The sequence below is a fragment of the Hemicordylus capensis genome, chromosome 5 (genome assembly GCF_027244095.1).
Source record: "Hemicordylus capensis ecotype Gifberg chromosome 5, rHemCap1.1.pri, whole genome shotgun sequence".
NCBI classification, from domain to species: Eukaryota; Metazoa; Chordata; class Lepidosauria; order Squamata; family Cordylidae; genus Hemicordylus; species Hemicordylus capensis.
Genome location: NC_069661.1, coordinates 212151998 through 212178840, shown reverse-complemented (window position 1 = coordinate 212178840; position 26843 = coordinate 212151998). Strand labels below are relative to the sequence as shown.

The 26843-nt window shown below is 45.0% G+C and overlaps 1 protein-coding gene across 4 annotated transcripts in view; it reads left to right on the top strand.

Moving 5' to 3' along the window:
* GUCY2C (guanylate cyclase 2C) overlaps positions 1–26843 on the top strand; it is a 140438-nt gene that overhangs the window by 100614 nt on the left and 12981 nt on the right. For 3 of the 4 annotated variants that reach the window (XM_053256173.1, XM_053256174.1, XM_053256171.1), the window contains 6 exons: positions 4583–4671; positions 9961–10052; positions 11640–11798; positions 22225–22417; positions 22853–23027; positions 23742–23840. In XM_053256173.1, the coding sequence (XP_053112148.1) occupies positions 4583–4671; positions 9961–10052; positions 11640–11798; positions 22225–22417; positions 22853–23027; positions 23742–23840 (807 nt within the window). The remainder of the gene's footprint in view (positions 1–4582; positions 4672–9960; positions 10053–11639; positions 11799–22224; positions 22418–22852; positions 23028–23741; positions 23841–26843) is intronic. The other variant, XM_053256172.1, reaches the window with a different exon arrangement.

The window sequence follows — 26843 nt, the reverse complement described above, 5'->3', positions numbered from 1 at the left end:
GACAAGCAGGTGCTGCTATACGTAACCTCATTAAAACTAAGGGGTTTTGTGAACGTCTCCTTAAGGGTGCATTTAGCAGCAATTTCTGCCAAACACACTGGCTGGGATGGCACGACTGTATTTTCACACCCAGAATGCAAGAAGTTCATGAAAGGCCTGAATAATCTCTATCCGCCGGTGAAACAGCCAATGGAACAATGGAGTTTGTTGCTGGTGCTGTCAGCCCTAACTGAGGGACCTTTTGAACCACTGTACACAGCAACCATGCACATCCTTTCACTCAAAGTGACGTTCCTTGTGGCAATAACCACAGCTAAACGTGTGAGCGAGTTATCAGCCTTACGGGTGGATAAACTATATACTCAGTTCTACCCTCATAAAGTGGTTTTGAGGCTGGATCCTAAATTCCAGCCAAAGGTCATCACAGGTTTTCACATTAATCAGGAAAACATCTTACCCACCTTTTTCCAGGAGCCCCAAACACCCTTGGAAAAGGCTCTTCATTTCTTGGATGTGCGCAGAGCTGTCTTGTATTATCTGCAGAGAACAAAGATGGTTAGGAAAACTAAGTGACTTTTCATTGCCTACAGGGGGAGAAATAAGGGTCTCCCCATATCGAGACAGTGTATAGCACACTGGCTGGTGGAGCTGATCCTTCTGGCCTACAGACAGCAGGGAGTGGCTTCACCAAAGACTATTCAGGCTCATTCAACAAGGGCTTACTCAACCTTGTCTGCCCATTTGTCAGGAATAAAAATGGAGGACATCTGCATGGCAGCCACATGGTCTTCCCAGCAGCCATTTATCAAACATTACGTCATTGACTTACGCATGGCTAGGCAGGCTGAGTTTGGGAGAACAGTGTTAAAACGGGTGTTGCCATAACTGGGCGTCTGCTCTTCCCACCTCCATGAAGAGAAAGCTGGCCATTTTTTCTAATGATCCATTTTTCTAATGATCAACGGATCACGATCCAGATAAACAGGTTGCTTACCTGCAGCTATTGATCTGGAAGTGATCCATTGTATTCATTAGACCCTCCCAAACCGTCCCCACAGCATTAGCCGCCAGCCACAGAAGGGAAAAAGAGACAGTCCACAGATCGTCACAAGATGGCGGTCTACACGAAACTGATGAATAGACATCAAACTGCTGTATATAGACAGAAGCAGGGCACGAGCTGGCAGTTGGGCAGTTGCGAGGAGCTAAGTAATCAGGCTGTGAGGTTCCTGCGCAAGCACAGAACCCCCATTTTTCAACAGATCATTGAAAATGATCTCTTTTCAACAGATGATCTCTTTTCAACAGATCATTTCCAGATCAATAGTTACATGTAAGCAACCTGTTTTTCATCACCTCTGGTTTCACGTTACATGCGAATGCGGTCATAGTTCCCATTCTCCCTTCCAAAACAAACAGTTTAAGCACTTCACCTGAAGCCAATGCCTTAGACTAACTGAAAAAAATCAGCCTCACTTGCAGTACCTATGCCTTTCCCTCCCTAGTCACAGATGATAATCATGGATCTCCCTCCCTCCTGCCCTTCCTCCCTTGTGATCGTTCTCCAGATCACCCCATACCAGTTCATAGAGGATCCCATCAGACTCCCAGTTTGCTGCTGCTTGGCTAAGCTGGGGTGCACGTAAGGAAGTCCTTCAATTGTGCTGCAGACAGTGTTGCTCCTGTTGCTGCTATGTAGCCACTGGCTCGGCTGGGAGGCATGTGGAGCCAGAGCAAAGAGCCATCCAGAAATAAACTACTATTGCAGCCCTGCCTTCCTGCCTGCCTTTTCCTCTCTGCCATAGGTGGCCAAAACAACAAACTGACGCCAGCCCCACATGGTCCCACCCTAGCCCTGCCTCCTTGCCTCTTCCTTTCTGTGCAAGGGGAAGGGCTAAGGACTGAGCTGAGCATGAAAGAAAAGGAAAATACTGAGGCTGCCTAGCAGCCGGGGAAGTTGCAGCGGCTTAACAAAGACACAAGGTGCTGCCTGATACTGACTGGAAGCAGGGAGTGAAGATTTCTTGGCGGCCCCTAAAAGAGCTCGGTGGTGGCAGCCAGAAGATGGCTGTCCTCCCATGCTTCCTTGTAGCCATGCAATTGCCAATTAGAACAGGTTAAGACCTTTAAATATCTAGGGGTTGTTTTCCAGGCCTCTACGAAATGCCAAGCACATCTGCAATATGTTACCCAAAATGCACGTAAATTGGCATTGGCCATCCAATCATATTTCCATCAAGATGGGGCTCAATTTGTACCAGCCGCCCTTAAGCTATTTATAGCTAAAGCCTGCTCTCAGTTGCTCTATGGGTCGCAGTTGGGCCCGTATACTAACTGCATACCTCTAGAGGTACTTCAGACAAAGTTTTTGCGATCTATTTTACAGATCCCTAGATGTGTTCCCAATGTAATATTGAGGGTTGAAACTGGTATGCCTAAGATGGAAGCCTGGATGTGGTTTTCCATTTTGAGCTTCTGGTTAAGATTATCTTTCTTCTCTACAGGCCTTGCTCACCTAATTTTTATTGATAAATTTAACTCTAGTTGGAAGCGGTCAATATCTCGCCAAATAAATTTATATGGCTTTAGTCCGGATGGTTTATTAGAAATGGGTTTTTCTCGTGCGAGACTGATACTAAAGCAGCGGATCTATGACATGGAAATGCAGACTGATCGATCTTTAATCTCTAAAGAAGTTTTCCTGGGTCTACAAATGTATAATACTAAACCTGCGAATTACTTGGACAAGATTACCATTATTAAGTACCGCAGGATGTTCACACTGGCCAGATTTAACATGTTACCTTCAGCTGAACTAGAAGGTAAATTTAGAGGGATACCAAAAGAGCAGAGACTATGCCCTTGCGGCTCTGGAGAACAGGAGTCTATCTTTCATATTTTACTCTGCTGTCTCTTCGATAGGGACTTTCGAACTCGTTATATTTCCTCATTACTGGCTGATTTCCCAGGACATACAGATGTATTTTACGTCAACTATCTGCTCTCAGATCAGAAGGAGGAAGTAACATTTAAAGTTGCTAAGTTCTGTGAGGCAGCTAAGAATGCTAGACAACAGATGGGAAACCAGATTATGCAAACTGGAAACTGCTGATTAGGATGAGTCTATGTCTCTGTTTATATCATGTATATATTATTATATCATGTGTATTATTATGTATGCTTTAAATTTTGGTCTATGACCGTAAATAAACATGACTGACTGACAATTGCCCTGGAGGCCCAGGTGACAGCAGTGTCCAGGAGCGACTTTTACCAGCTTCAGCTGGTATGCCAGCATCGACCTTGGAAAAATTGGGTCTGACTTCAGGCACCCATGCACTAGTCACATCCAGATTGGATTGTTTCAATGTACTCTACATGAGGCTACTCTTGAAGACAGTTTGAAAACTCCAGCTGGTCTAGAATGCTGCTGCAAGGATGCCGATCCTGGAAGCAGCTACACTGGTTACCACTTTGCTTCCAGGCTACATTCGAAGTACTGCTAATGACTTTTAAAACCCTGCCTGGCTTGGGGCCAGGATATCTGTTGGACCACATTTAGCCATATGAATCTGCCAGGGCCCTTCCTTCTCAGGCCCTGCTCGCAGCCCCACCATTGACTGAGATTTGGTTGGTGGGAATTAGAGACAGGGCCTTTTGATTTAGGCCTCTTGACTTTGGAATGCCTTTCCAGAAGAGTAGAGATTCACCATGCTCCCCACCCTCAGCCTTTTAAAGAAACATCTGCAGACTCATCTTTTTAGCAAGGCTTTTTCGTTTTCAGATGCTGTTTGTATCTAGTGAGTTCTTAGACTTTATATAGATCTGGTTTTAACTGGGTCTCATTTTTAATGGAATTTTATTAATTTATATTCAGTTTATATCTGTTTTATTGTTTTTTGTGAGCCACCCCACAGTGTTGTACTGGAGGGAAGACATACAAATATTTTAACATCAGTAACAACAACAACAACAACAATGGTTTACAAACCAGAATATTTATTTTATTTTATTTATTTAATACATTTCTATACCATCCAAAACGCAAGTTCTCTGTGTGGCTTACAAAACAATTAACAAAAGAAGAAGCTTGAAACTTCTTAGATTCATGTTCATGATCCAACAAACTCTGGTTTAGTAGATCATCTGAACCAAGTGAACCTACATTATAGCCAAACTAGCCAAACTAGGTACAGTAGCTGAGGAGGGTTCTAAAATTGATCAAAGCAGCAGAACTGAGGGAAGGGGTGTTTAAAACTTCCAGTATAGAATAGAGATAATGCCGCACCTCACTGTGCCATGCTCAATAACTGCAGATACCTTCATCAGACTGTCATTTCACTTCAGCAGGTGCTCTGGTTTGGCCTTATGGCTTATATATAGAAAAACCATAATGTACAGATCATTATCAAAGAATGAGTGTGCACATGTCAATGGCTTTGGTTTGAGCCCATCTCTGCTTATACTGCCTTGACATGTTTTACTTGCCTAGGGAATCTTTGCTTCTCATGTACAAATGAATAAGGGATTAATTGTCTTTGTATGCTAGACTGAATGTTGCACTTTTTCTCTTCTGCTTCAGAGAAACTCTACAGAGTAGAAAGCGCCAAAGGAGTGAGACCATTCCGGCCTGATCTTTCATTTGAGACAGCGGGAGAGAAAGAACAAGAAGTAAGGCTATATTGAAATAAAATCATTTGCCTATAAAGAGCCCAATGCTTGTGCACAAGCCCAAACTAGCATATTTGACAGGAAGAGATGGAATTTCCTTTTCCAGTGTTTTGATTTGCAGCATGTAAGGATCTCCCATGAACAACTCCAGTTCACTGTAGTACAATGTAATTAAGGGCCAGACTACATCATACATTAAAAAAAAAAGTGTTAGAATCTTATGCTAGGGATTTCTCATGTGTTTTTTCTTTACATGCAGAAACCACGGGTCCCACCATTCTGGGTTGGGATGGCAGCAAATAGCAGCTTAGAGGCAACTTCAAAGGCAGTTCTCATCGGGGAAATGGTGCATCAGCAAAGAGCTAATCTCTGTCCCAACCCCCACCGCCCCCCCAACACACACCCCATGGTTGCAGTCTGACTTAGACCCTCTATGGCTGCTTTTTGTAAAGAAAAAGACATGGGGGATACCAAGCACTGGATTCCAACATGCATTTAGCATATGATGTGATTTTGCCTATTTACTTAATTTTATTCTATTTATACATTTATAGCCTGCTCTTTCTCCAAAGAACCCAGAGTGGTGTACACAGTTATGTTTCTTCTCACAATAACCCTGTTAGGTAGGTTAGGCTGAGAGATAAGTGACTGGCCCAGAGTCACTCAGTGAGCTTCATGGCTGAATTGGGATTAGAACTTTGGTCTCTCTTGTACACCATGGTAACTTCCAATTTTATTCCTGGCTGTTTTAAGAGCTTAGGATAGTTTGCTAAATATCTACATGGTATCAAATGAGGAAGGGCGAGATATTTGCCAACCAAAGAAAGAACATACAAAATCTGAATTAATATTTCAGTAGTTTCAAAGATTATGGTGTGATTTGTCATCAGTGGTCAGTAACCAATAGGTCATTTAACATCTATCAAAGCTTTTGAGGATGTAGTGCAAAAGATGATAAACGTGTGTGTGTGTGTGTGTGTGTGTGTGTGTGTGTGTGTGTGTGTGTGTGTGTATAAAGATATGAAAAGCTCACTGAGATTCTAAGAATTTTGAATGTAGATTCTGCTAAAGCCAGAAATCGTATTTCTCAGAACCAATCTGAATCTTGGCTAGCCTTAACTACTTTTTCTTATCCGTTCAGTCATGTCCGACTCTCGGTCACTCTATGGATCAATGCACTCCATGCCATCCTATCTCGTACAGCTTCCTTTAATTCCACCATGGTCATTCTGGTGTCATTTTTAATAATATCCAGCCACTGAGTACAAGGCCGTCCCCGTCTCCTTCCTCTGATCATTCCGAGTCTTTTCGAGTGAATCAGTTCTCATAACATGACCAAAATATGTCAGTCTTTGTTTAGTAATCTTGGCTTCTAGCGATATTATTGGTGTAGCTCGATCTAAAACTTCCTTATTCATGATTCTCACTGTCCATGAGATACACAACTGTCGCCTCCACCACAGCTCAAAAGCCTCCATCCTTCTCCTATCTGCCTTCTTCAAAGTCCAAGTTTCATAGCCATATGTAGCTATTGGAAATATTATTGCATTGACTTGCCTTGCATTGGCCTTAGTGCCTCGGAACCTCAATTTGAACACTTGGTTTCAAGTTGGTTAGGTTGCTGCAACCACAGGTCTGCTGGCCCCATCATGTCATTCAAATTCCATGGCTGGTGTAATCTGGGGTAAATGTTTTTCTGGATACCAGAAGTGATAAATTGACTCTGACAGAATAACCTTTCTGGCTGCTTGCAATGGTATTCTAAGGTATAGGAGGCTATGCCTCTTTGCCTGCTATAGAGGTGCATATTAACACTACAATCCTGGGAAAAGGCTCCTGGGTCAATTCCGGTCTCACTACTCATGAGTAAGGCAGCCCAGAGCCCAGACCCTCTGATCACAGGATTCCATGGTGTTCAGATTTGCCTACAAGCATCCTTTTTGACAAACAGCCACAGTTCCCCCCCACACACACACACACTTTGTGTGCCCTTTTGGTTTCCATATGTGAAGGAAACCGTTTCAGCCTTGGAATGGAGCTGTGTGATAGTTGGAAGGAAAGGGTTAATTTGTCTTTACCCTGCCAAAGAGGGTCACTGAATGACGAGAAGACACAAGCACAGTGCACATGCTACTGCTCATATCGTAGCCAATGGTTGCTGGGCGAGTGATGCACTGACACCATGCCCACAGACTGGCAGGGCAAGCAGTGCCACAAATGCTGGGATTGAGCCTGGGAGAACTAGGAAGAGGGAGGGACGGCTCTAGGCAGTGAGCAGAGGTAACAAAACTTACTGGATTGTGTGTGGCATGATTCTTAGCTTCAGCGCTTAACCTTGTGTGTGGCGTACCCACACTTTGGCATTATGCCTGAATTTGGCCTCTGGCTCAAACTATACATTATAGTGGCATGACCATCTGTTAGATTCCAGATTGTACCAAATACTTGAAGTGCAGATTTAAAGTACAGAGGGGAATGCTGAACCCTTCCCAGACATGGTTCTCCCAGTGTGAGTTACATCCAGTCTTTGAGTCTTTCCAGAAGAAAAATAGCTGGGGAGAAGTGGTTTGTGGAGGGAAGCATGATCAGGGCACTTTCCAGATAGCTGCCTAACAGCACGAAAATGCACCCATTTAGGCAAATGACATTCAAAACGTAAACAGCAGGGGGAGCAGTCTCACGAAAACTAACAACCCGAAAAAACAGCAAATTTCTTACGCCGGATATATGATGTCATAGCACTATATCACAGCGATTAAATTCGAAACAAGGCATTGGAAATCTGAATGGCACCCTGCTGTCAGCGTAGGGGCTGCAGTGTCACAATGTAGGAAGTATGGAAGCACACTTCTGAGATACGACGTGACCCCGTTGCAGGGTCTAATCTGGAAAGCATCCTGAAGAAGGATTCAGCAACTTCTCTCTCCCGCCCCTTCTGTGCTTTAAATTGTCCTATCCTCACTTTGTAGGATTTTCCTGGCAATCTGATTCTAATTTCTAACACATGAGTCTATCACTGTTGCATCCAGTTTGAGGCTTAGGTGATTTGGCATGGGTGACTTAAGAACATAAGAACCGCCCTGCTGGATCAGGCCCAAGGCCCATCTAGTCCAGCATCCTGTTTTGCACAGTGGCCCACCAGATGCTGCTGGAAGCCACAGGCAATAGTTGAGGGCATGCCCTCTCTTCAGCTGTTACTTCCCTGCAACTGGTACTCAGAGGCATCCTGCCTTTGAGGCTGGAGGTGGCCTATAGCCCTCCAACTAGTAGCTGATGATAGACCTCTCCTCCATGAAGTTATCCAAACCCCTCTTAAAGCCTTCCAGGTAGTTGGCTGTCACCACATCTTGAGGCAGAGAATTCCACAAGTTGATTATGTGTTGTGTGAAAAAGTACTTCCGTTTGTTGGTCCTAGATTTCCTGGCAATCAATTCATGGGATGACCCTTGGTTCTAGTGCTATGTGAGAGGGAGAAGAATTTCTTTCTATCCACTTTCTCCACTCCATGCATGATTTTATAGACCTCTATCATGTCTCCCTGCAGTCATCTTTTTTTCTAAACTAAAAAGCCCCAGGTGTTGTACCTTGCCTCATAAGAAAGGTGCTCCAGGCCCCTGATTATCTTGGTTGCCCTCTTCTGCATCTTTTCCAGTTCTACAATGTCCTTTTTCAGATAAGGTGACCAGAATTGTACGCAGTACTCCAAGTGTGGCTGCACCATAGTTTTGTATAAGGGCATTATAATAGTAGCCGTTTTATTTTCAATCCCCTTCCTAATGGTCCCTAGCATGGAATTGGCCCTTTTCACAGCTGTTGCACATTGAGTCGACACTTTCAACAAGCTGTCTACCATGACCCCAAGATCCCTCTCCTGGTCAGTCACCAACAGCTCAGTTCCCATCAGCGTATACTTGAAGTTGGGGTTTTTAATCCCAGTGTGCATCACTTTACACTTGCCAACAGTGAACCACTTTTCCCACTTTGTCGCCCACTCACCCAGTTTGGAGAGATCCTTTTGGAGCTCCTCACAATCTGTTTTGGATTTCACTAACTGAAAGAGTTTGGTATCATCTGCAAATTTGGCCACCTTGCTGCTTACTCCTGCTTCTAGATCATTTATGAGTAAATTAAAAAGCACCAGTCCCAGTACAGATCCACTTCTTAATTTCCTCCATTGTGAAAACTCTCCATTTATACCTACCCTCTGTTTCCTGTCTTTCAACCAGTTAGCAATCCACACATGTACTTGTCCCCTAATCCCATGACCGCTAAGTTTCCTCAGGAGTCTTTGATGAGGAACTTTGTCAAAAGCTTTTTGGAAGTCCGGGTATACTATGTCAACTGGATCACCTTGATCCACACACTTGTTGACACTCTCAAAGAACTCCAAAAGGTTGGTGAGGCAAGATTTACCTTTGCGGAAGCCAGGCTGGTTCACTCCCAGCAGGGTCTGTTCTTCTATGTGCTTTACAATTTTTTCCTTAAAGATGCTTTCCATCATTTTGCTTGGAATGGATGTTAAGCTAACTGACCTGTAATTTCCCAGATCACCCCATATCACATTTTGAAAATTGGTGTTACGTTTGCTACTTTCCAGTCCTCCAGTACAGAGCCTGATTGCAGGGATAAGTTATATATTTTAGCGAGGAGGTTGGCAATTTCACATCTGAGTTCTTTGAGGACTCTTGGATGGATGCCATTCAGCCCTGGTGATTTGTTAGTTTTCAGTTTTTCCAGACAGTTTAGAACATAATCTCTTGTCACTTTTATCTGCCTCAGTTCTTTAGCCTCCATCCCCAAAAAGTCTGGTTCAGAAACATTTATATGCTCAGTATCCTCTGCCGTGAAGACGGACGCAAAGAACTTATTTAGCTTCTCTACAACCTCCATATCCACCTTAATAATCCCTTTCACTCCCTCATTGTCTAATGGTCCAACTGCCTCCCTGGCAGGTTTCCTCCTTCTGATGTATTTAAAGAAGTTTTTGTTATTCCCCTTGATACATTTAGCTAAATGTTCCTCAAACTTTCTTTTTGCCTCCCTTATTGTCAACTTGCATTTCTTTTGCCAGTTTGTGTTCCTTTCTGTTCTCTTCATTTGGACAGGCCTTCCAATTTTGGAAGTAGCCTTCAAGTAGCTTGAATGGTGGCAAGAAGCTGGAGTTGTGTTACAATTTGACAATCTACAGATCTAAGTTAAATGGGTGAGAAGGATGGATTATGTATTTTCATACTTCAACATGGATACCAACATGTATAAAATATCCCTATCTGGACTATGCATTTCTAGGTATATCTTCTTGTGAAAAGTTGCTGGGAGGAAGACCCAGAGAAGAGACCTGATTTTAAGAAAATTGAAAGTACCTTGGCTAAGATATTTAGGTAAGAAATTGAAATAGGTAAAGTGTGCTGTCGATTCAGTGTTGACTCCTGGTGACCGCAGACCCTTGTGGTTGTTTTGGGTAGAATACAGGAGGTGTTTACCATTGCCATCTCAGTATGAGATGATGCCTTTCAGCATCTTCCTATATTGCTGCTACCCAATATAGGTGTTTCCCATAGTCTGGGAAACATACTAGCAGGGATTCGAACCGGCAACCTCTGGCTTGCTAGTCAAATGATTTCCCCGCTGCACCATATTACACAGAAGAAATTGAATTACTTTGGTTGAAAATGGGTATTTGGGTGTCTTGATGGCTCAGCACATAGAAGAACGTAATCTTACTTGAACTGGGGCCTTTATATCACCATTTGATATATATGTATGTAAAGGAGAAGAGAAAATGAGGAAGCAATGAATCCAGAATCCATACTGAGACATTTAATATGGACTGCCCTAGAGCAGGGATTCTCAACGTTGGGTCCCCTGATGTTATTGGACTTCAACTCCCATAATCCCCAACCAAAGGCCACTGCAGCTAGGGATTATGGGAGTTGAAGTCCAATAACATCTGGGGACCCAACGTTGAGAATCCCTGCCCTATATAACTCAGTTCAGACAAGTAATTAGATAGGCAGAGTATCCCAGTGTCAGATAGTGGATCATGACATCTCATATTTCTGGAAGTGAAGGGACTTTAATGTCTTGGAACTGAGATGAGTAGGTGGACTTGCCTGGTGAGGAGAGCCACTGTGCTATAGATGTGAGCCATGAAGCTCCTTGGCTGACTGGGCCAATTGTAATCTCTCAGTATAGCTTATTTCACAGGGTAGTTGTGAAGACAAGTGACATTCTGAGCTACTTGGGAGAAGGGTGGGATAAACATGTAATAAATACATAGATTTTGATATTATAGGTGAGGTGAACAAAAACGGAGGTTGTCCAAAGTTAAAGTGAAGTTGAATGCTAACTTCCCCTGCTGAGCAAAGGGGCACCCTTTTAAAGTGGTGATTTTCTTTATTGAGCAGGGAAAGAACAGCTGGCCCTATCCAGTCTCAGCACAGCATATCTCCAGTGGCTACTGCTGGTGTCTATGTTTCCTTTTAGACAGTGAGCCTTTCGGGGACAGGGATCCACATGTACTTATTTATTTTTATTTCTCTATGTAAACTGCTTTGGGAACCTTTATTGAAATCAGTATATAAGTAGTAGTAGTAGTAGTAGTAGTAGTAGTAGTAGTAGTTGCTGTTAAAATATAAATGTTGTAAGGACAGCAACAATAACAAAACCCACCAATGAACATTTAGTTTGCTCTAACCCAAATTGTTCAGTACTTTAATTTTCAATCTTATTTCTACCTCCAACACAAAAAAAACCTGATACAGTATTTTAAAACCTCAGATAGTGAAATTACAGTCCTTATACAACTCATCCACAACTTCTGAAACTTTCTTAGTAAGCCTATTCTTCCAAACTGTAATGATAGCTCAAAAGGAGAAATTTTAGGAACTTCCATTTTAGTAACATAGTAACTTTGCCATCTGTCCTGAAATGTACCTTTTTCTTCTTTGTCTTCTCAATATTCTAAGCAACTACCACAGTGAAACTAATGAAAGCTATATGGACACTTTAATCCGACGTCTGCAGATGTATTCGCGTAACCTGGAACACTTAGTAGAAGAGAGGACAGAATTGTACAAGGCAGAGCGGGACAGAGCTGACAGGCTTAATTTTATGCTTCTTCCAAGGTGAGTGCTGCCCAGGTGACTGCTGACCAGTAGGGACCCTGCAGCAATCACTGTTGAGCATCCATGTGAGAGATCCCTGGGGCAAACTAAGCAGATTATCATTTGCACTTATGTATTCTTTTTCCCCCAGTCACTCTTTTTGCAGACTTTAACATTGGAGAAGAACAAGGCAGCCCTCAAAGCCAAATTGGGGCTGGTTCAAAACCAGTTAGGAGATATGAATGAAGTGGTTGAAATGTTTCTGGACCAGTATGGGTCCCAGCACAGCACTGAGGAGAAAATAATGAATCTACCTTGATTCATGCAAAGAGAATCACCCTTGGAAAAGCAGAGTTTCACTCCTTTGTCCTCAGAAAAGGATGATTGGGAGAAATTTGTGCAGGAAAGGTGGAAGAACCTAAGGATCTTTGAGGTGATCCATGTTCCCTCACAACCTGGGGGTTCTGGGCCTACGCAGTAAACCCCACGGAAGAATTCCAAGCTCCTAGAGGCGCTCTTCCGCTCTGCTGAATCGTGCGTGTGGCATGACCATTATTTTTGGCAGGAAAGCACCTTTCTCCTCAGTTCCTTCTTGAACACCGTGCTGCTTGCATTGTGAAGAATTCACTTCATCTTATCCCAGTTCCTGTGATAGAAACCTATTTCTTGACTAGTATGTGTAAGCCCGTTGTAATAACGGGCTCTAGTGGGGGGGGGGGTTTGCCCGCTGCCGCCTCACCCGTCTCGGGCGCACTCCTCGGCCGCACTCTCCGCCCGCCGCTTCTGCTCCTCCCAGCCTTCTTGCTGTGGCAGCGGCCGCCGCCATCGGGGCCAGTCGCCCCGCCGCGGCCACCGCCACCTCGGCCCGCACTCCTCAGCCCGCCACCTTTGGCTGAGGCTGCGGCTCCGCCGCCGCCTTGGCCGCACTCTCCGCCCGCCGCTTCTGTTCCTCCAGGTCTCGCCGTGGCGGCAGCCGCCGCCATCGGGACCAGTCGCCCCGCCGCGGCCACCGCCACCTCGGCCCGCACTCCTCAGCCCGCCACCTTTGGCTGAGGCCGCGGCTCCGCCGCCGCCTCGGCCGCACTCTCCGCCCGCCGCTTCTGCTCCTTCCAGTCTTGCCGTGGTGGCAGCCGCCGCCATCGGGACCAGTCGCCCTGCCGCGGCCACCGCCACCTCGGCCTGCACTCCTCGGCCCGCCACCTTTGGCCGAGGCTGCGGCTCCGCCGCCGCCTTGGCCGCACTCTCCGCCCGCCGCTTCTGTTCCTCCAGGTCTCGCCGTGGCGGCGGCCGCCGCCATCGGGGCCAGTCGCCCCACCGCGGCCACCGCCGCCTCGCCAGCACTCTTCTCTGGCAGCCTGGTCCAACATGGCCGCCCGTCTCTGGGCAGCCGTGTCTTATGGGGCCGATCTGGGCATGCACTTCAGGGGATTCCAATGCCTCTGCATCTCGAGCTCCTTCTAATAGAGAACAAGGAGACTCAACCTTTTAAAAGTTGGAAATGGTTGACAAAGATCCTCAATGTTGTCACCATAAGAAACGCAAACATGAGCGGTAGGGGTCAAGTTCCAAATATCTCTGTGTCGACAACAACATTGATACCATCAGCATTGTTGACATCAACAATGTCAATGTTGAAACAGCCAATGACATCAACACTGCAGCTAAAAGGTACCTTTCATCCAGAGAGGATTCCCTGATACCTCAAGAAAAAACCACTTCCAGAAACCTGGAATCTTTAATGGGCTCCGCTTGCAGTAACCTGACAGGTTCTACCTTCAAGGGTTTCCCCTTGTATGGACTGGATGGGGATGAGGATTAGGAATCGGTACCAATTCCAAAGGCTCCATCAGCGTCCCCTGCTAAGGTGACTGCATGATGCTCTCCAACTTACCCCTGGAGAGAGAGGTATCATCACTCCACTGCACACTTTGCGACCATGACACAACCAATGGACTACTGGAATTCTACAAGGGCCCAGGACTCAGGCTACATAAGGGATCTCAGACGTTACAGAGACCCTTATTACTTACCTTCACCTGTTTTGCAGTATGACTTCAATGAGGAAAAGACTATGGAAGTCTATGAAGTCCCTGCAAAAGAGCATAGGCTTACTCCTAAACCTGCGACAAAATCTCCTTTCAAGAGACCAAAAGTTCCCAGTGGCCCCGCTGAAAAGGAGAAAATAGCATCTCCAGCTCATACTTACCATGATGAACTGGATCTCGAGGTCATCCACCAGTCTCTGGCTCAGGAAAGATCACCTGTAAGAGAGAAACAGCACTCTGAAGGGGGATATGGCTCCAGTTCCTTTTCTGAGCAGGTCTCAGAGAACCTTTCAGACCCTTCTCCTGATGAAACTGTGATGCATCCTCCTTCTAACAAACCTACAGAGGAGAACTAAGTCGTACTGAATTCAAGTGGCAGACATGGCAAAAGCTTTAGGCTTGGAATTAAAAGCACCAATGCCTGAGGTCAAGGACCCTGTGCATTACTTTATGGCCAGTTCCTCAGCCTCCCAGCCAGGATCTCTGTCAATGCTACCTGTCCTTGCCAATTCTGCAAAAGTGTGCTGGGGTGCACAATCAGCCTCTACATCAACATCAAAGAGGCTGGAGTGTTTGTATATCACACAAGAGAAGTCCTGCCTCTTTCTCTTTAAGCACCCTCCGCCAAATTCACTGGTGGTTGATTGCACTGTAAGCAGTAAATCAGGTAGAACACACTCAGACCTGATGGATAAGGAAGGAAGGAAGTTAGATGCAATGGGGTGCAGATTCTACTCTAGTACTACATCATGCTCGCTCATTAAAATAACTAACTACATGGCCTGCATGGCAAAGTACCATTATTCCATTTGGGATGCTCTGAAAAAGGACTTAAAGGATGTCCCAGAGGAGTTCTGTGAAAAGTAGAAAACATCACTGGCTAAATCTGCTGATATCACCAGGCAACATTTAAGCCTGGCAGAGGCTGAGACATGAACCATTGTAGGTGCTGTGTATCTCCATCTCTGGAGACATGCTTGGCTGCACTCTGTCCCTTCGACATGACATGAAAGATAAAATCGAGAATCTGCCATTTGAAGGAGACAGTTTGTTCAGTACGCAAATGGATGAAACAATGGAGAAGATGAAGAAGTCCCATTATACAGCGAGGATTTTCATTTCAAACCACAGCAACTGACCTATTCCCAAAAGTATAGGTCTTTTGGCAGACAAAAGTACCAATTCAAGCAGTCAGAGAGGAAAGACTATAAAAAGTATTTCAGATATAACCCTACACGACAATACAACCCAAGACAAAGACAACAACAAAGGGCCAAGCCCCAAGACCAGTCCAAGCAGACTGTCTGATGCTTTGGACCAGGAAATATCTCAAGCACAACTCCCTTCTTCCATACAATTCACCCCTTTCCCCCACAATTGGCATCTCATCACATCAGATGCTTGGGTATTGTCCACAATAATGGCAGGCTATGCCATCAAGTTTACAAGCTGCCCCGTATTCATGGGGATAAAATACAACCATTCAACTCTTACCTTAGTGGAAGAAGTGCTATCCTTACTAGAGAAGGGGGTGATAGATAGATATATTCTATCTCATCTTATCTCATCTCATCTTATCATATTTCTATACCTCCTGATATAGACATCTCTAGGCAGTGTACAAAGTTATAACAAAAACAATATAAAACAGTTAACATTAATAAAATCGATAAAACTTTTAAAAACATTAAAATTAAAATTTCAGCTAAAAGCCAGAGAAAACAGGGACGTCTTGAGGGTCTTCCTAAAAGCAAGCAGAGAAGGAGATGATCTTATTTCAACAAGGAATGTATTCCAGAACCTCGGGGCAGCCACAGAGAAGGCCTGGTCCTGAGTCGCCACCAAACGAGCTGGCGGCAACCATAACCAGACCTCTCCAGATGATCTTAATAGGCGACAGGGTTCATGAAAGAGAAGGCACTTTTTCCTTTAAAGACCAGAAGAAGGGCTTTTATTCGAGATATTTCCAAGTTCCCAAATGGGATAGAGGCCTCTGTCTGATTATGGATTTGCACAACTGAAACAAATATGTAAAAGTCAGGAAATTCAGAATGATCTCCTTTGAAGGCATTCTTCCTATTACTTCCTCCTTCCCTACTAGCAAGGGAAGAATTATTTGTGATGCTAGACCTGAAGGATGCCTATTTCCACATGGAGATATGGTCAGTACACAAGAAGTATTTAAGATTCACTCTGGGTCCAAAAATTTTCCAGTATGTAGTCCTACCATTTGGATTCTCAACAGTGCCCCGTGTCTTTAAGAAGTATGAGAGTCATCATAGCACACTTGGGGACACAAGGCATATCAATTTCCTCCTACCTAGATGACTGGTTGCTGATGTCAGAGTGCAAGGACACCCTAGTTTCTCAGGTACTGTACTCTTCGGGCTGATTCTCCTTACACCAAATTCTATCTGGACAAAGTCATTCTGAGAACAGACCCATCCTTCAGTCCAAAAATAGTTTCTGACTTCCACATAAATCAAGACATTATATTACCCACGTTCTTTCTAAACCCTTCCACTCCTCTGGAGAAATCCATGCACTCATCTGATGTCAGGAGGTTTCTCCTACACAACATGGATAGGACAAACTCGTTTAGACAAACCAACAAGCTGTTCGTCTCCTATAACAGAAAGAACAAGGGGCAACCTCTTTCAAGACAGAGACTGTCCCACTAACTCATATAACTCATCTTCATGTGCTACAACCAGCAATGGGTGAAGCCTCCCTCTAGGATCAAGTCACATTCTACTAGAGCCATGGGCAAACCAAACATGGCTGCTTTACAGATGTCTTTCGTGCTGATGCTGGATATATTGGCTTCTGTCAGCATCAGCATGAAAGACATCTGTAAAGCAGCCACATGGTCAACAGACCTGCCCTTCATCAAACACTATGCTGTGGACATCCACTCAGCCAGGGGTGTAGCAAGGTTGGAGTGGGCTCAGAGATAAGATTTTAAAATGCCTCCACTCACTGAAGCTCAGCTCATGAAGTAAAGAAATTTTAAATGAGGCTGAACAGTGGTAACAAAAAGCATAGTAAAATATAACCTATGTGCCACAATAGAACATCATCCTAAATTATTTTTTAAAAGATTTTGTAAATTGTGGATGATGCAAGTCATTTAATGGTACTAGAGAAAGACATGCTGTTCTGGTAGCTCCAGGTCTTAACACTCACATCAATTTCAGAGGACGAAAATAACTGAAGAAAGCCTGGGCGCATGTATGGCTGGGGGAGTCAGTCATGTGACTTGCTTCTGGGCCCCCCCCCAAGGCACTGGGCCCCCAGACAACTGTCTCCCCTTGCCCTATTATAGTTACACCCCTGCGCTCAACAGCAGAGGCCAACTTGGTCAGAGGGTGCTAAAAATGTGCTCTAATCATATCCTGGCAAACACCACCATCTAGGTGAGCTCACTAATCACTCAAGTTGTGAGGGGATGTGGATCACCTCAAAAATAAACAGGTTGCTTACCTGTAACAGGTGATCTTTCTGGTGATCCATGTTCCTGCACAACAGGGCCTTTGGATGGGGCTGTATAAAAATGTAATAAATAAATAACACTTGCCTGGCCTACCCTGCTGTTAGGATACTTCCACAGTAATAATGACTTACTTGACTCCATCAATCCGCCTTCTTCGCTCATCACAGTGGCCAATCAGGAACTGAGGAGAAAGGCACTCTCCTGCCAAAAATAACGGTCACGTCCAAGAGTGCCTCATGGAGTTTGACATTCTTCCTTGGGGGTTACTGTTCAGGCACAGAACCGCCCAAGTTGTGAGTGAACATGGATTGCCAGAAAGATCACCTATTACAGGTAAGCAACCTGTTTATGTTTGATTCCTTTCCAAAGGATTGACCCCCTGAAACAGTTCTTCAGAGAGCTCAGCCTGACATTATGCTTGCCCCCTCATTTCCCCTGGATGGGACCACCGTGTTAAGATTTCCTGTGAACAACATTGATGGGGATGTAGGTGATTTAAATCATCCCAGGCAGTTTTTCCTTTGCCCCTGAAAGATTCTTCCTCCTCCCAGTTGTTGTTGTTGTTGTTAAAAATTCAGTTTCTATACTGCCCTTCCAAAAATGGCTCAGGGCAGTTTACACAGAGAAATAATATATAAATAAGATGGATCCCTGTCCCCAAAGGGCTCACAATCAGTTAGAGGGTTCTGGACATGCCAAGAAAGGTCTCAGAACTTAATCAGTTCATTATTTCTGTCTGCTGCATGTTCTTCTAACATTGGGCCCACCCAAACTCTCTCACTCTCTCATTTCTTATCCCCTTTATACTTAATGTAGAGGAAAGTATTTATCTCAAGCCACACGCAGAGTTTCCCTTTTACTGCTAGATTAGCATTAACCCTGACCCAGCATCAGTAGCAGTGGTGTAACAAGGTTGGAGGAGGCCCATGTTCAATAAATGAACAGGGTCCCCTTCAATTTTATTTTTACATTTTATTTTTGAGAGGTGGCAGCCACTGCCACCCCAAAACCTTTGTGTTGCCTTAGCCCCCTCCTTCTCCACCGCTGTTGCTGTCTCCTCCTCCTCCTCCCCCCCGCCCTAATTTCGCCACTGCTGCTACTTATTTGCTGCTAGTGCTGCCGCAGAGCAGCCAGCAGGCGGGCAGGCAAAGACAAGAGGAGCCAGAAGCAGGAAGAGTGGGCAGCCAGAGCAGCTTGTGGGCCAGAGGAGAAGAGGAGGAGGCAGCAGCAGAGGGCGACAGGTGTGCGGATTCCAGTGAGCAGCAGGGGTTGCCGGCTGGTGGATTGGAATAGAAGGGAGACAGAGATTATAAAAGGTCCCGGGGTGGAGTGGGCCCATGTTCCAATGACGTGTTGGAATTTCACCTCTGATCAGTAACGTGTAAACAGTGCAAACATAATGCAAGAACAGAGAGGAGAAGCCTTATGGACATCTTTTCTTATTTCCAAACTGCAGCCATTTCCTCTAGTTAAAGAATATTGATGGACATGCAGAGCAATGAACTGCATACAGAATTAGCAAACTTGCACTAGAGCAAGATGACTTAGTTGTGCAAAAGAACAGAGATTCACAGAATTGCACTACAGTAGTTTTGTGTAAAAGTCCCCATTAAAACAAGTGCTGCATTAGCACATGCTTAAGGAAAGTAAGCTTATGAGATCACCCATCTCTCTCTCTCTTTGTCCATATGTGTCCCTTTATGAGCTTTGCAATGCCTAGACCAATATGAACCAAACTGGTACGGTTGTAAGGACACACGTGGACACCTCAATGGCATAGTTTGTGATGATGTCATCCACCTCAAGATGGCAGACGTGTCAAATTTGAGGTGCAAGTGGGCTAACTTGTGAACCACTTATCTGCTCTGAACCAGATTTGGAACAGCTGTAGGGACACATAGGAACACCTCAACAGCATAGTTGATGTCATCCACCCCAATTAAAGATGGTGGACGTGTGAACATTTGAGGTGCAAGTGGGCTAACTTGTGAGCTCCCTAACTGATTTTAACCAAATTTGGAAAAGTTGTAGGGACACATAGGGACACCTCAATGGTGTAGTTTGTGACAATGTCATTGACACCAATTCAAGATGGCAGACATGTGAACATTTGAAGCACAAGTGAGAACTGTTTTGGACCAAATTTAGTACAGTTGTAGGGACATATAGGGACACCTCAACAGCATAGTTTGTGATGATGTCATCCACTCCAGTTCAAGATGGTGGATAACTGAACGTTTGAGGGGCAAGTGGGCTAACTTGTGAACTGCCTAACTGATTTGGACCACATTTGGTACTGTTGTAGTGACACATAGGGAAACTTCAATGGGGTAGTTTGTGATGATGCCATCCACACCAGTTCAAGATGGTGGGTGCATGAACATTTGAGAAGGAAGTGGGCTAACTTATGAAGATAGTAATTATCAATTAAGATTATAGTGAAAGGAAAGTAGGCAGATTAGTTCTTAGCAGAACTTATTGTTTAAACTTTGAAAAATTGTTTCAGAAGTGCTTTGGCATTCCCCAAAGCAGCCTATCCAAAAATGGGCTCATTTGAGAGGGAAGTGGGGAGCTGGAAGCTGGAAGGAGCTCCCCGCTTCCCTCTCAAATGGGTGGGTCGCCCCAAAGCAGCCCATTTTTGGACAAGCTGCTTTGAAGCGTGCCACTCATTTGAGCGGGAGGAGGGAAGCTGGAAGGAGCTCTCCCTCACTCCAATGCCTACACACAGTGGAAGCTGTCTTCCTTAAGGTAAAACGGGGGAACTTCCTCCCCCCACCACCACAACCCTCCCAGTCACCCCATTCCATGCAGGGGCATTTTAATGTGAAGGGGGGACTTGCCTCTCATCCCCTGGCACTCCTTGCAGTCGCCACTGTGCAGCCACCACTGGCAGTGGCATTTAGAAGTAAAAGTGGGGGGCTTCATCCTTGCCATCCCTACCCTCGCTACAGTGGGGGCGGAGAATCCTTGGCCGCCTACAGGTGGCAAAAGGCTTAATCCACCCCTGATTTCAGTTGCAGCAGCACAAACTTCTGTTTGTGCCACTAAATTAAAATGACATCAAAAATGGTGCAAGTGTTGCAGTCATACACAACTTGATGACCATGTGTTCTCGGTAAAGGTGCCAGATAGTGCATACCTGGGTAAACAGTGCTGGAAAATCTCTTGGCACATGCATGTCTCACAATGATGCCAGACAGTGGGAGTGTTTGTTAAATAGTACTGTCTATAAAACAGCTAGACTGTGGAGGAGTGGGCAGGAAGAAAAGAAGCCAGAAAGCAACCTTCTCTAGTGCTGTAATTGTTAGGTATTGTGAGGAAGAGAAAAAGCAAGCGTGGAGTGACAGTGACAACAGAGCAGCAAGCAGGGAGTGAACAAAGGCTCAGTATCTATAGACAATTATTACAAGCTTTTGTGAAGTCCATCCTCATTCTGAGTACCCAGAATGTTGGGGGCAATATGCTAATCATTGTAAACCGCTTAGAGAGCTTCGGCTATAGAGCGGTATATAAATGTAAGTGCTATTGCTATTGCTATATCCCAACAGCTCCCAGTGCAGCCAACATTGGCTGCTGTCACTTCCCTTAGTTCTTCGTTTATCCTGAACCTCTGCAGATCTTTGCCATCACCTTTCCTTCCTCTGTTGCTTCACACAAACCTTCTGTTATATTCTCTTAGTTCTATCTTCTCTAGCTAAAAAGCCCCAGCTTCTTAAGCCGTTTTTGCAGGGAAGTTGCTTCAGTCCAGTAATTGTATGGACATTTTGTGGATTTTCTGCAGGCCTATGATATTCTGTTTGAGCTATGGTACTCTTAGTAATATACAGTATATGAACATGAAGCCATTGCATATATAAACATGAATCAGGTCTACTTCCAAGCTAAACTTCTCTTGTGCTTCCTGATGCGTCTTTGACCTGAGCCCTATTCACACGTTTTGTTCAGTGTGTACACACACTTTGTGCACATATACAGCTATCCACTCATTACATTCAGTGCATGTAAAGTATCATATAGTATAGTTCTATCTGTACTTTGCGCTTGAGGAGTCCTGTAGCTGTACTCAAGTTCATTTTTAAAATGAATGGTTGTACAGTCATTCACAGAAAAGCATGTACTTGTGTGCAGATACCTGCATATGTGTAGAACATAATGTTTGATTAGGGCTTTGGTGTGATTTAAATTGCATCGCTGTAAGGGACATTAATCTTTATGGGAGCCCCAAACTGAAAGCACTGGAAGTATTGGTTCCTTCCAACTGGTGACATGGGCAAGTATATGGCTCCAGATGGGCTTTTGCTTGCCTAGGGAATCAGTTGTCATGTTTTAAGACATGATATAAGACATAATACAATCACCCCAGGTGGAATTCTTCCAGGAAACAGAACAGCCTTGCCAAGTGAAATGAGCTGTGTACTTGAGAGTATATACATAATTATGCAATTAGGCATTAAAAACACCAGCTTCCAGTTCTGATCAAGCAGATTAAATTCAAGAGACTAGAGTGTATCTCCTCAGCTTTAACATGAACACTGACTGTTACTTAATATGTGAATGCATCTGGAAGGTGCAGGGTTCTCCAGATATAAAAACCAAACAGGTAGAACAGATCAAAAGGCCATCTGATCCACTCCAACACTGCAAGATCTGATCATCTATACACCAATATCCCACAAGTTTTGAAAGGAAGCTGATATATTATCTATATCATTGGTGCTTTGAAGTTTAATTAGTGCTGATATGATTTGCTTTGAGATCATTGCTATTATTGACGGGCCTGCATTTCCATATTACTTCTCAACAACTATGACCATTACACAACAGTCACTAAGCAATGGATGTTGCCCTTGTAGCACACTTTGAAATTAAGAAGCTTTGTTCTCTATGCTTCTCTTTCTGCTTTTGACAGGCCTGTGGTAAAGTCCTTGAAGGAAACTGGACGGGTAGAGCCAGAACTGTTTGAAGAAGTCACCATCTATTTCAGTGATATTGTGGGCTTCACAACCATCTGTAAATACAGCACTCCTATGGAAGTGGTGGACATGCTCAATGAAATCTACAAAAATTTTGATCACATTCTTGACAATCATGATGTTTACAAGGTGATCAGAACTGAAAAGAGGACACATAAGGCTAGATAGAAAGACTGAAGTGAAAGGAGGGGGAGAATAGAGTATTTGCCACAACTCATTTAAGAAAGATAAAAGAAAAGGCGATAATTATTTTTAATTCTAAGTAATTCTTTGTTACATTTACTTAAAATAGAACAGTAAGGTAGGCTTCCTTTCACTTAACATGTTAAATGTTATAAAGAGAGTTCTTCAGTTCAGAGAAAATCATCTTCACACAGACTCACTAAACTGAGGACTCTTTATAACTGCAAAAACCTGTATAAACATGTTTGTTAATTGGAAGGTTCTTAACATTCCTCCCTGCCCAAGCAGAAAAGAACAAGATGACTTAAACCTTTCTTATATCTGATCAGAATTGTCTCTTCTGCCAGGTAAAGATAGTGACTTTGGGTCATGTTTCAACAGGTGGAGACCATTGGAGATGCATATATGGTAGTGAGTGGTTTACCCAAGAGGAATGGGAACTGTCATGCCGTGGACATATCCATGATGGCACTGGATATACTCAGCTTCATGGGCTCCTTTGAACTTCAGCATCTTCCAGGTCTTCCTGTATGGATTCGTATAGGAATTCACTCTGGTATGGAGTGATATATCAAACATCTGACAAAAACAATCAACCAAGAATGCTCAATCTCATGTTTAAATTTCCATAAAATGATCATAGAAATGGGGCATTACATATATCTTCTCAGACATTAAGTATTTTTTGAAGTATCAGTAATTGTTGAGGAAGAATAGCAAAATTCTAAATTAAATAGCAAACTTTTTTTAAAACTAGCTTTTTTGGCTGAGGTTGACACCTGAGGAAGCTAGCCTTGATGTAGCCAATGGTTATCTGATTACCCAAGTCCCAGCCTATAAGATAGGTTTAGGACATAGCCAGACAATTAGAATATATGCCCCAGAAGCATTTTAGTTCTGCAGGATAGTTTTGCAGGTCTCAGTTCAAATATAATATGGTGATATCTAGTCCATATACAATGAATTGTAGGAATTGCCTTGTTGCCATGGTGGTAATGGTAGATAGTGTACTACTCTTCAGCCATTTATTTTTAAAACGTCAAGGTAGTTGTGTTGTGGGAAGTCAGATTTTCCCTAAATTCTTTTCTGCATGTTGTTGGACTCAAACTCTAACAGCTGTCTCAGGACTAAAGTATACCATGGGGAAGGAAATAGGATCATTTGAAATTAATTTGCAAGTTGTTCAGTGTTTAAAATGTGTTTGAGACAATGTGTTCACACAGGAATGCCCACACTGCCTCTGAAATGCTAATCTGTGTCTTTGCATCAGGTCCATGTGCTGCTGGTGTCGTTGGGATTAAAATGCCTCGTTACTGCTTGTTTGGAGACACAGTAAATACGGCTTCAAGGATGGAGTCTACAGGTTTCCGTAAGAACAGAAATTCATAAATACACTGTACAATACTTTATTGTCAAATCCAGAATTCCTCCAGAAAGAAATAATTTTATTGTAACTTAAAATGGTGGTCCTCCCCACCCCCCTGCAAAAAAAAAATGTCTTCAAGAGATACATTCTATATTGACTTGTCTGTTGTGAAATTTTTCAGGATCTGTTATAGACTCCCAATTATGTAACAGGATTCTGGGGCATGATCTGGATAGTGGTTCCAACATTCATAACTAGTGGGTTCTGCGCCTGCGCAGATCAGCTTCGGGAAGAATTCGTTAGCTCCTCGCGACGCCAACCGCCCACTGCACATGACTGCAGTACCCTCTAGTGGCGGTTAGGCGTCTCCATTTTCAGTTTCTTTCTGACTGCCATAGCAATCAGTACTCGGAGACTATTGCTCCTCATGGAAAGTTTTTGAGATAAGTTTTTACGGCTTTTGGACATTGGTAAACGGACTAAGACTACTCTGTTGGACTCTGATTTGGCTTTTGGTACCTCAGCACGGTTTTGGACCCGGAACGGACCTGACAGCGTTTTTCTTCAGCGATTTGGCTTGGACTCAATCTCGGATCTCCCCTCACTGACTTCGGACCGGAACGACAATTCAGCAGGATGAGCGGCGTGAGTAAAGCGGGAACTCCTGGCAAGACGACTTTTAAGAGTTGCACGGAGTGCCGGGGGAAGATCCCCTCGACCGACGGGCATACCCTTTGTTTGTTCTGCCTGGGTGAGGCCCATGATACAGCCACTTGTTCAGTATGTGTCACTTTTAACAAACAGACGCTGAAAAATCGAGCGGCGCGCCTTAAGGTTTATTTAATGGAGGATGCTTTGCTGCCTTAGGCCGCGCAAAAGGATACGGTGCCAGGTCCTGCGCTGAAATCGCAGTCTAAAGACCCTGGCAAGTCGAGAACACTGAAAGGGGCTCCTTCGGCTTCCATTGCTGTGGCATCACGGCCCACGGCGCCGAGTGTCTCGGCTTCGACGTCGGGCCTGGTTTCGACATCGGGCGCGTTGGCGTCGAGACCTTCAAGCGCCTCTTCCTTCAAACGCGCAGAAAGTCATGGTGCGGGCCAGAAGAGAAAGCACAAGGGTGCAGCCTCGGGCCATGACGACGCCCGTAAGAAATCTAAGCATGGCCATGCTTCCGAACATACGCCTTCGCCTACGGACCTGCAGGGCTATGTGATCCCTCGACGTCGAGCAGCGTCCTTGTACCCGGCTCCTACGCCCTACCAATCTCCGTTGACTCCTGGACACCAGCCACGGAGCGCTCGTCAACATGAGCAGTGGACGTTGACGGAACTGAGAGCGGGGTCGAGAGCACAGGCGTCGAGTCCTGGGGCCCGACACCAACCTGACACAGCGGACGCGGCGGATGCTGCACGCTCTCCAATGTTGGCATCGGAGTCGAACGTAGCCCCGGAATCTATGATTGCGCTGATCGAAGACACGGAGTTCGACGTCGACGCCGAACCTGACATCGAACATGTCGACATTGATGAAGTGCACGCAGACTTCGAAGAAGTGGAACCCATCGACATCGAGGAGGAGGGCCATGTCGACGTTGAGGATGTGTCGGCACCGGAATTTCATGCTCTGCCGGTCACATCGCCGGCAACACCAGGGGCGAGCGAAGGGGAGATGAGACTGGTCCCCATGCTTAACTCGGAGGAGACTACTCCCTCGACGGGCACCTTTACGGGGTTCCATGTGGGGGATTCTCTCTCTGGATACATACCCAAGACTCCGTCGTTGTCCCTGAGGGGCACGCCCACTGCTGGACCTTCGCTCGGTGGCGGTTGGGGTGAAGTAGTGGAGATGACGAAGACTGACTATGCCTTGTTCAGAGAATGGTTCAGAGAACGGGAACAGATTCCCAAGGTTATTAAGGAGACAGCGGTGCAGGCTGTTCGCACGCTGGTGCAGCGCATGGAAATGGCTGTTCAGGCAACGGCGCCGGTGCCGCGTCAACGCACAGTTTCTCTCCAAGCAAATGTGAACCACATTCCGTCTACTTCCCTGCATCAGGCAGCGACTCAAACAGCATTCGTGCCTGCCCAAGTCACCTCAACTGCTGTAGGTCATTCTCCAGCCCCTTCTGATGAGGGTGAGGACGATGATGTGGTAGATGATTACGCCACAGACTCTACACCGGATCCAGATGACCCAGAGACACCGGCTCTTCCGGATCCTGATCCCAATGTGGCGGATGTCCCATCGATTTCACCGAATGAAGAAATGAAGGGCTATCACCAACAGGTGGCGGAGATGGCTCGAGTTTGGGGCCTCTCCCTTAAAGAGAAGACAAGTGATCTAGATGACCCTGTTTTTAACATGATGAAGGCAGCCTCTGGTTTGAAACCAGTCTATTTGCCAATGCTTCCTCATGTCACTAGAGCTGTGAAGTCGGCTTGGGAGGTCCTCCAGACGTCAGCGCTGACCTCGAAGCGGCTGGAAGCTTTATTTGATGTCCAGGAGGAGGACAATGGTTATCTCGTGCGTCACCCAGCACCAAATTCATTGGTTGTCGATTGCACGACCACTTCGAAGGGCGGCAAGCGCCACACTACTCCTGCAGATAAGGAGGGCCGCAAACTAGACGTTTTGGGATGCCGCACTTACTCTACGGCCTGCTTGTCCATTAAAATTGCTAATTATGTGACCTGTCAGGCGCATTATACACATTCCCTGTGGGAGTCCCTGTATGATCAGCGTGCGAAATTGGACCCCAGCGAATTCCTGAAGAGGTTTGAATCTGTGTTTGCAAAGTCAACAGCGGCCACTCGGCAGCAGCTGGCTAATGCCAAACACTTGGCCGAGTCGGAGTCACGGACTTTGACCTCGTCTATTACTTTACGGCGGCACGCCTGGTTACGGGCGACAGGCTTGCAACAAGATATGAAGGATAGGATTGAAAATCTTCCGTTTGATGGTGCAGGCCTGTTCTCGGATAAGACCGACGAGACCATGGAGCAGTGG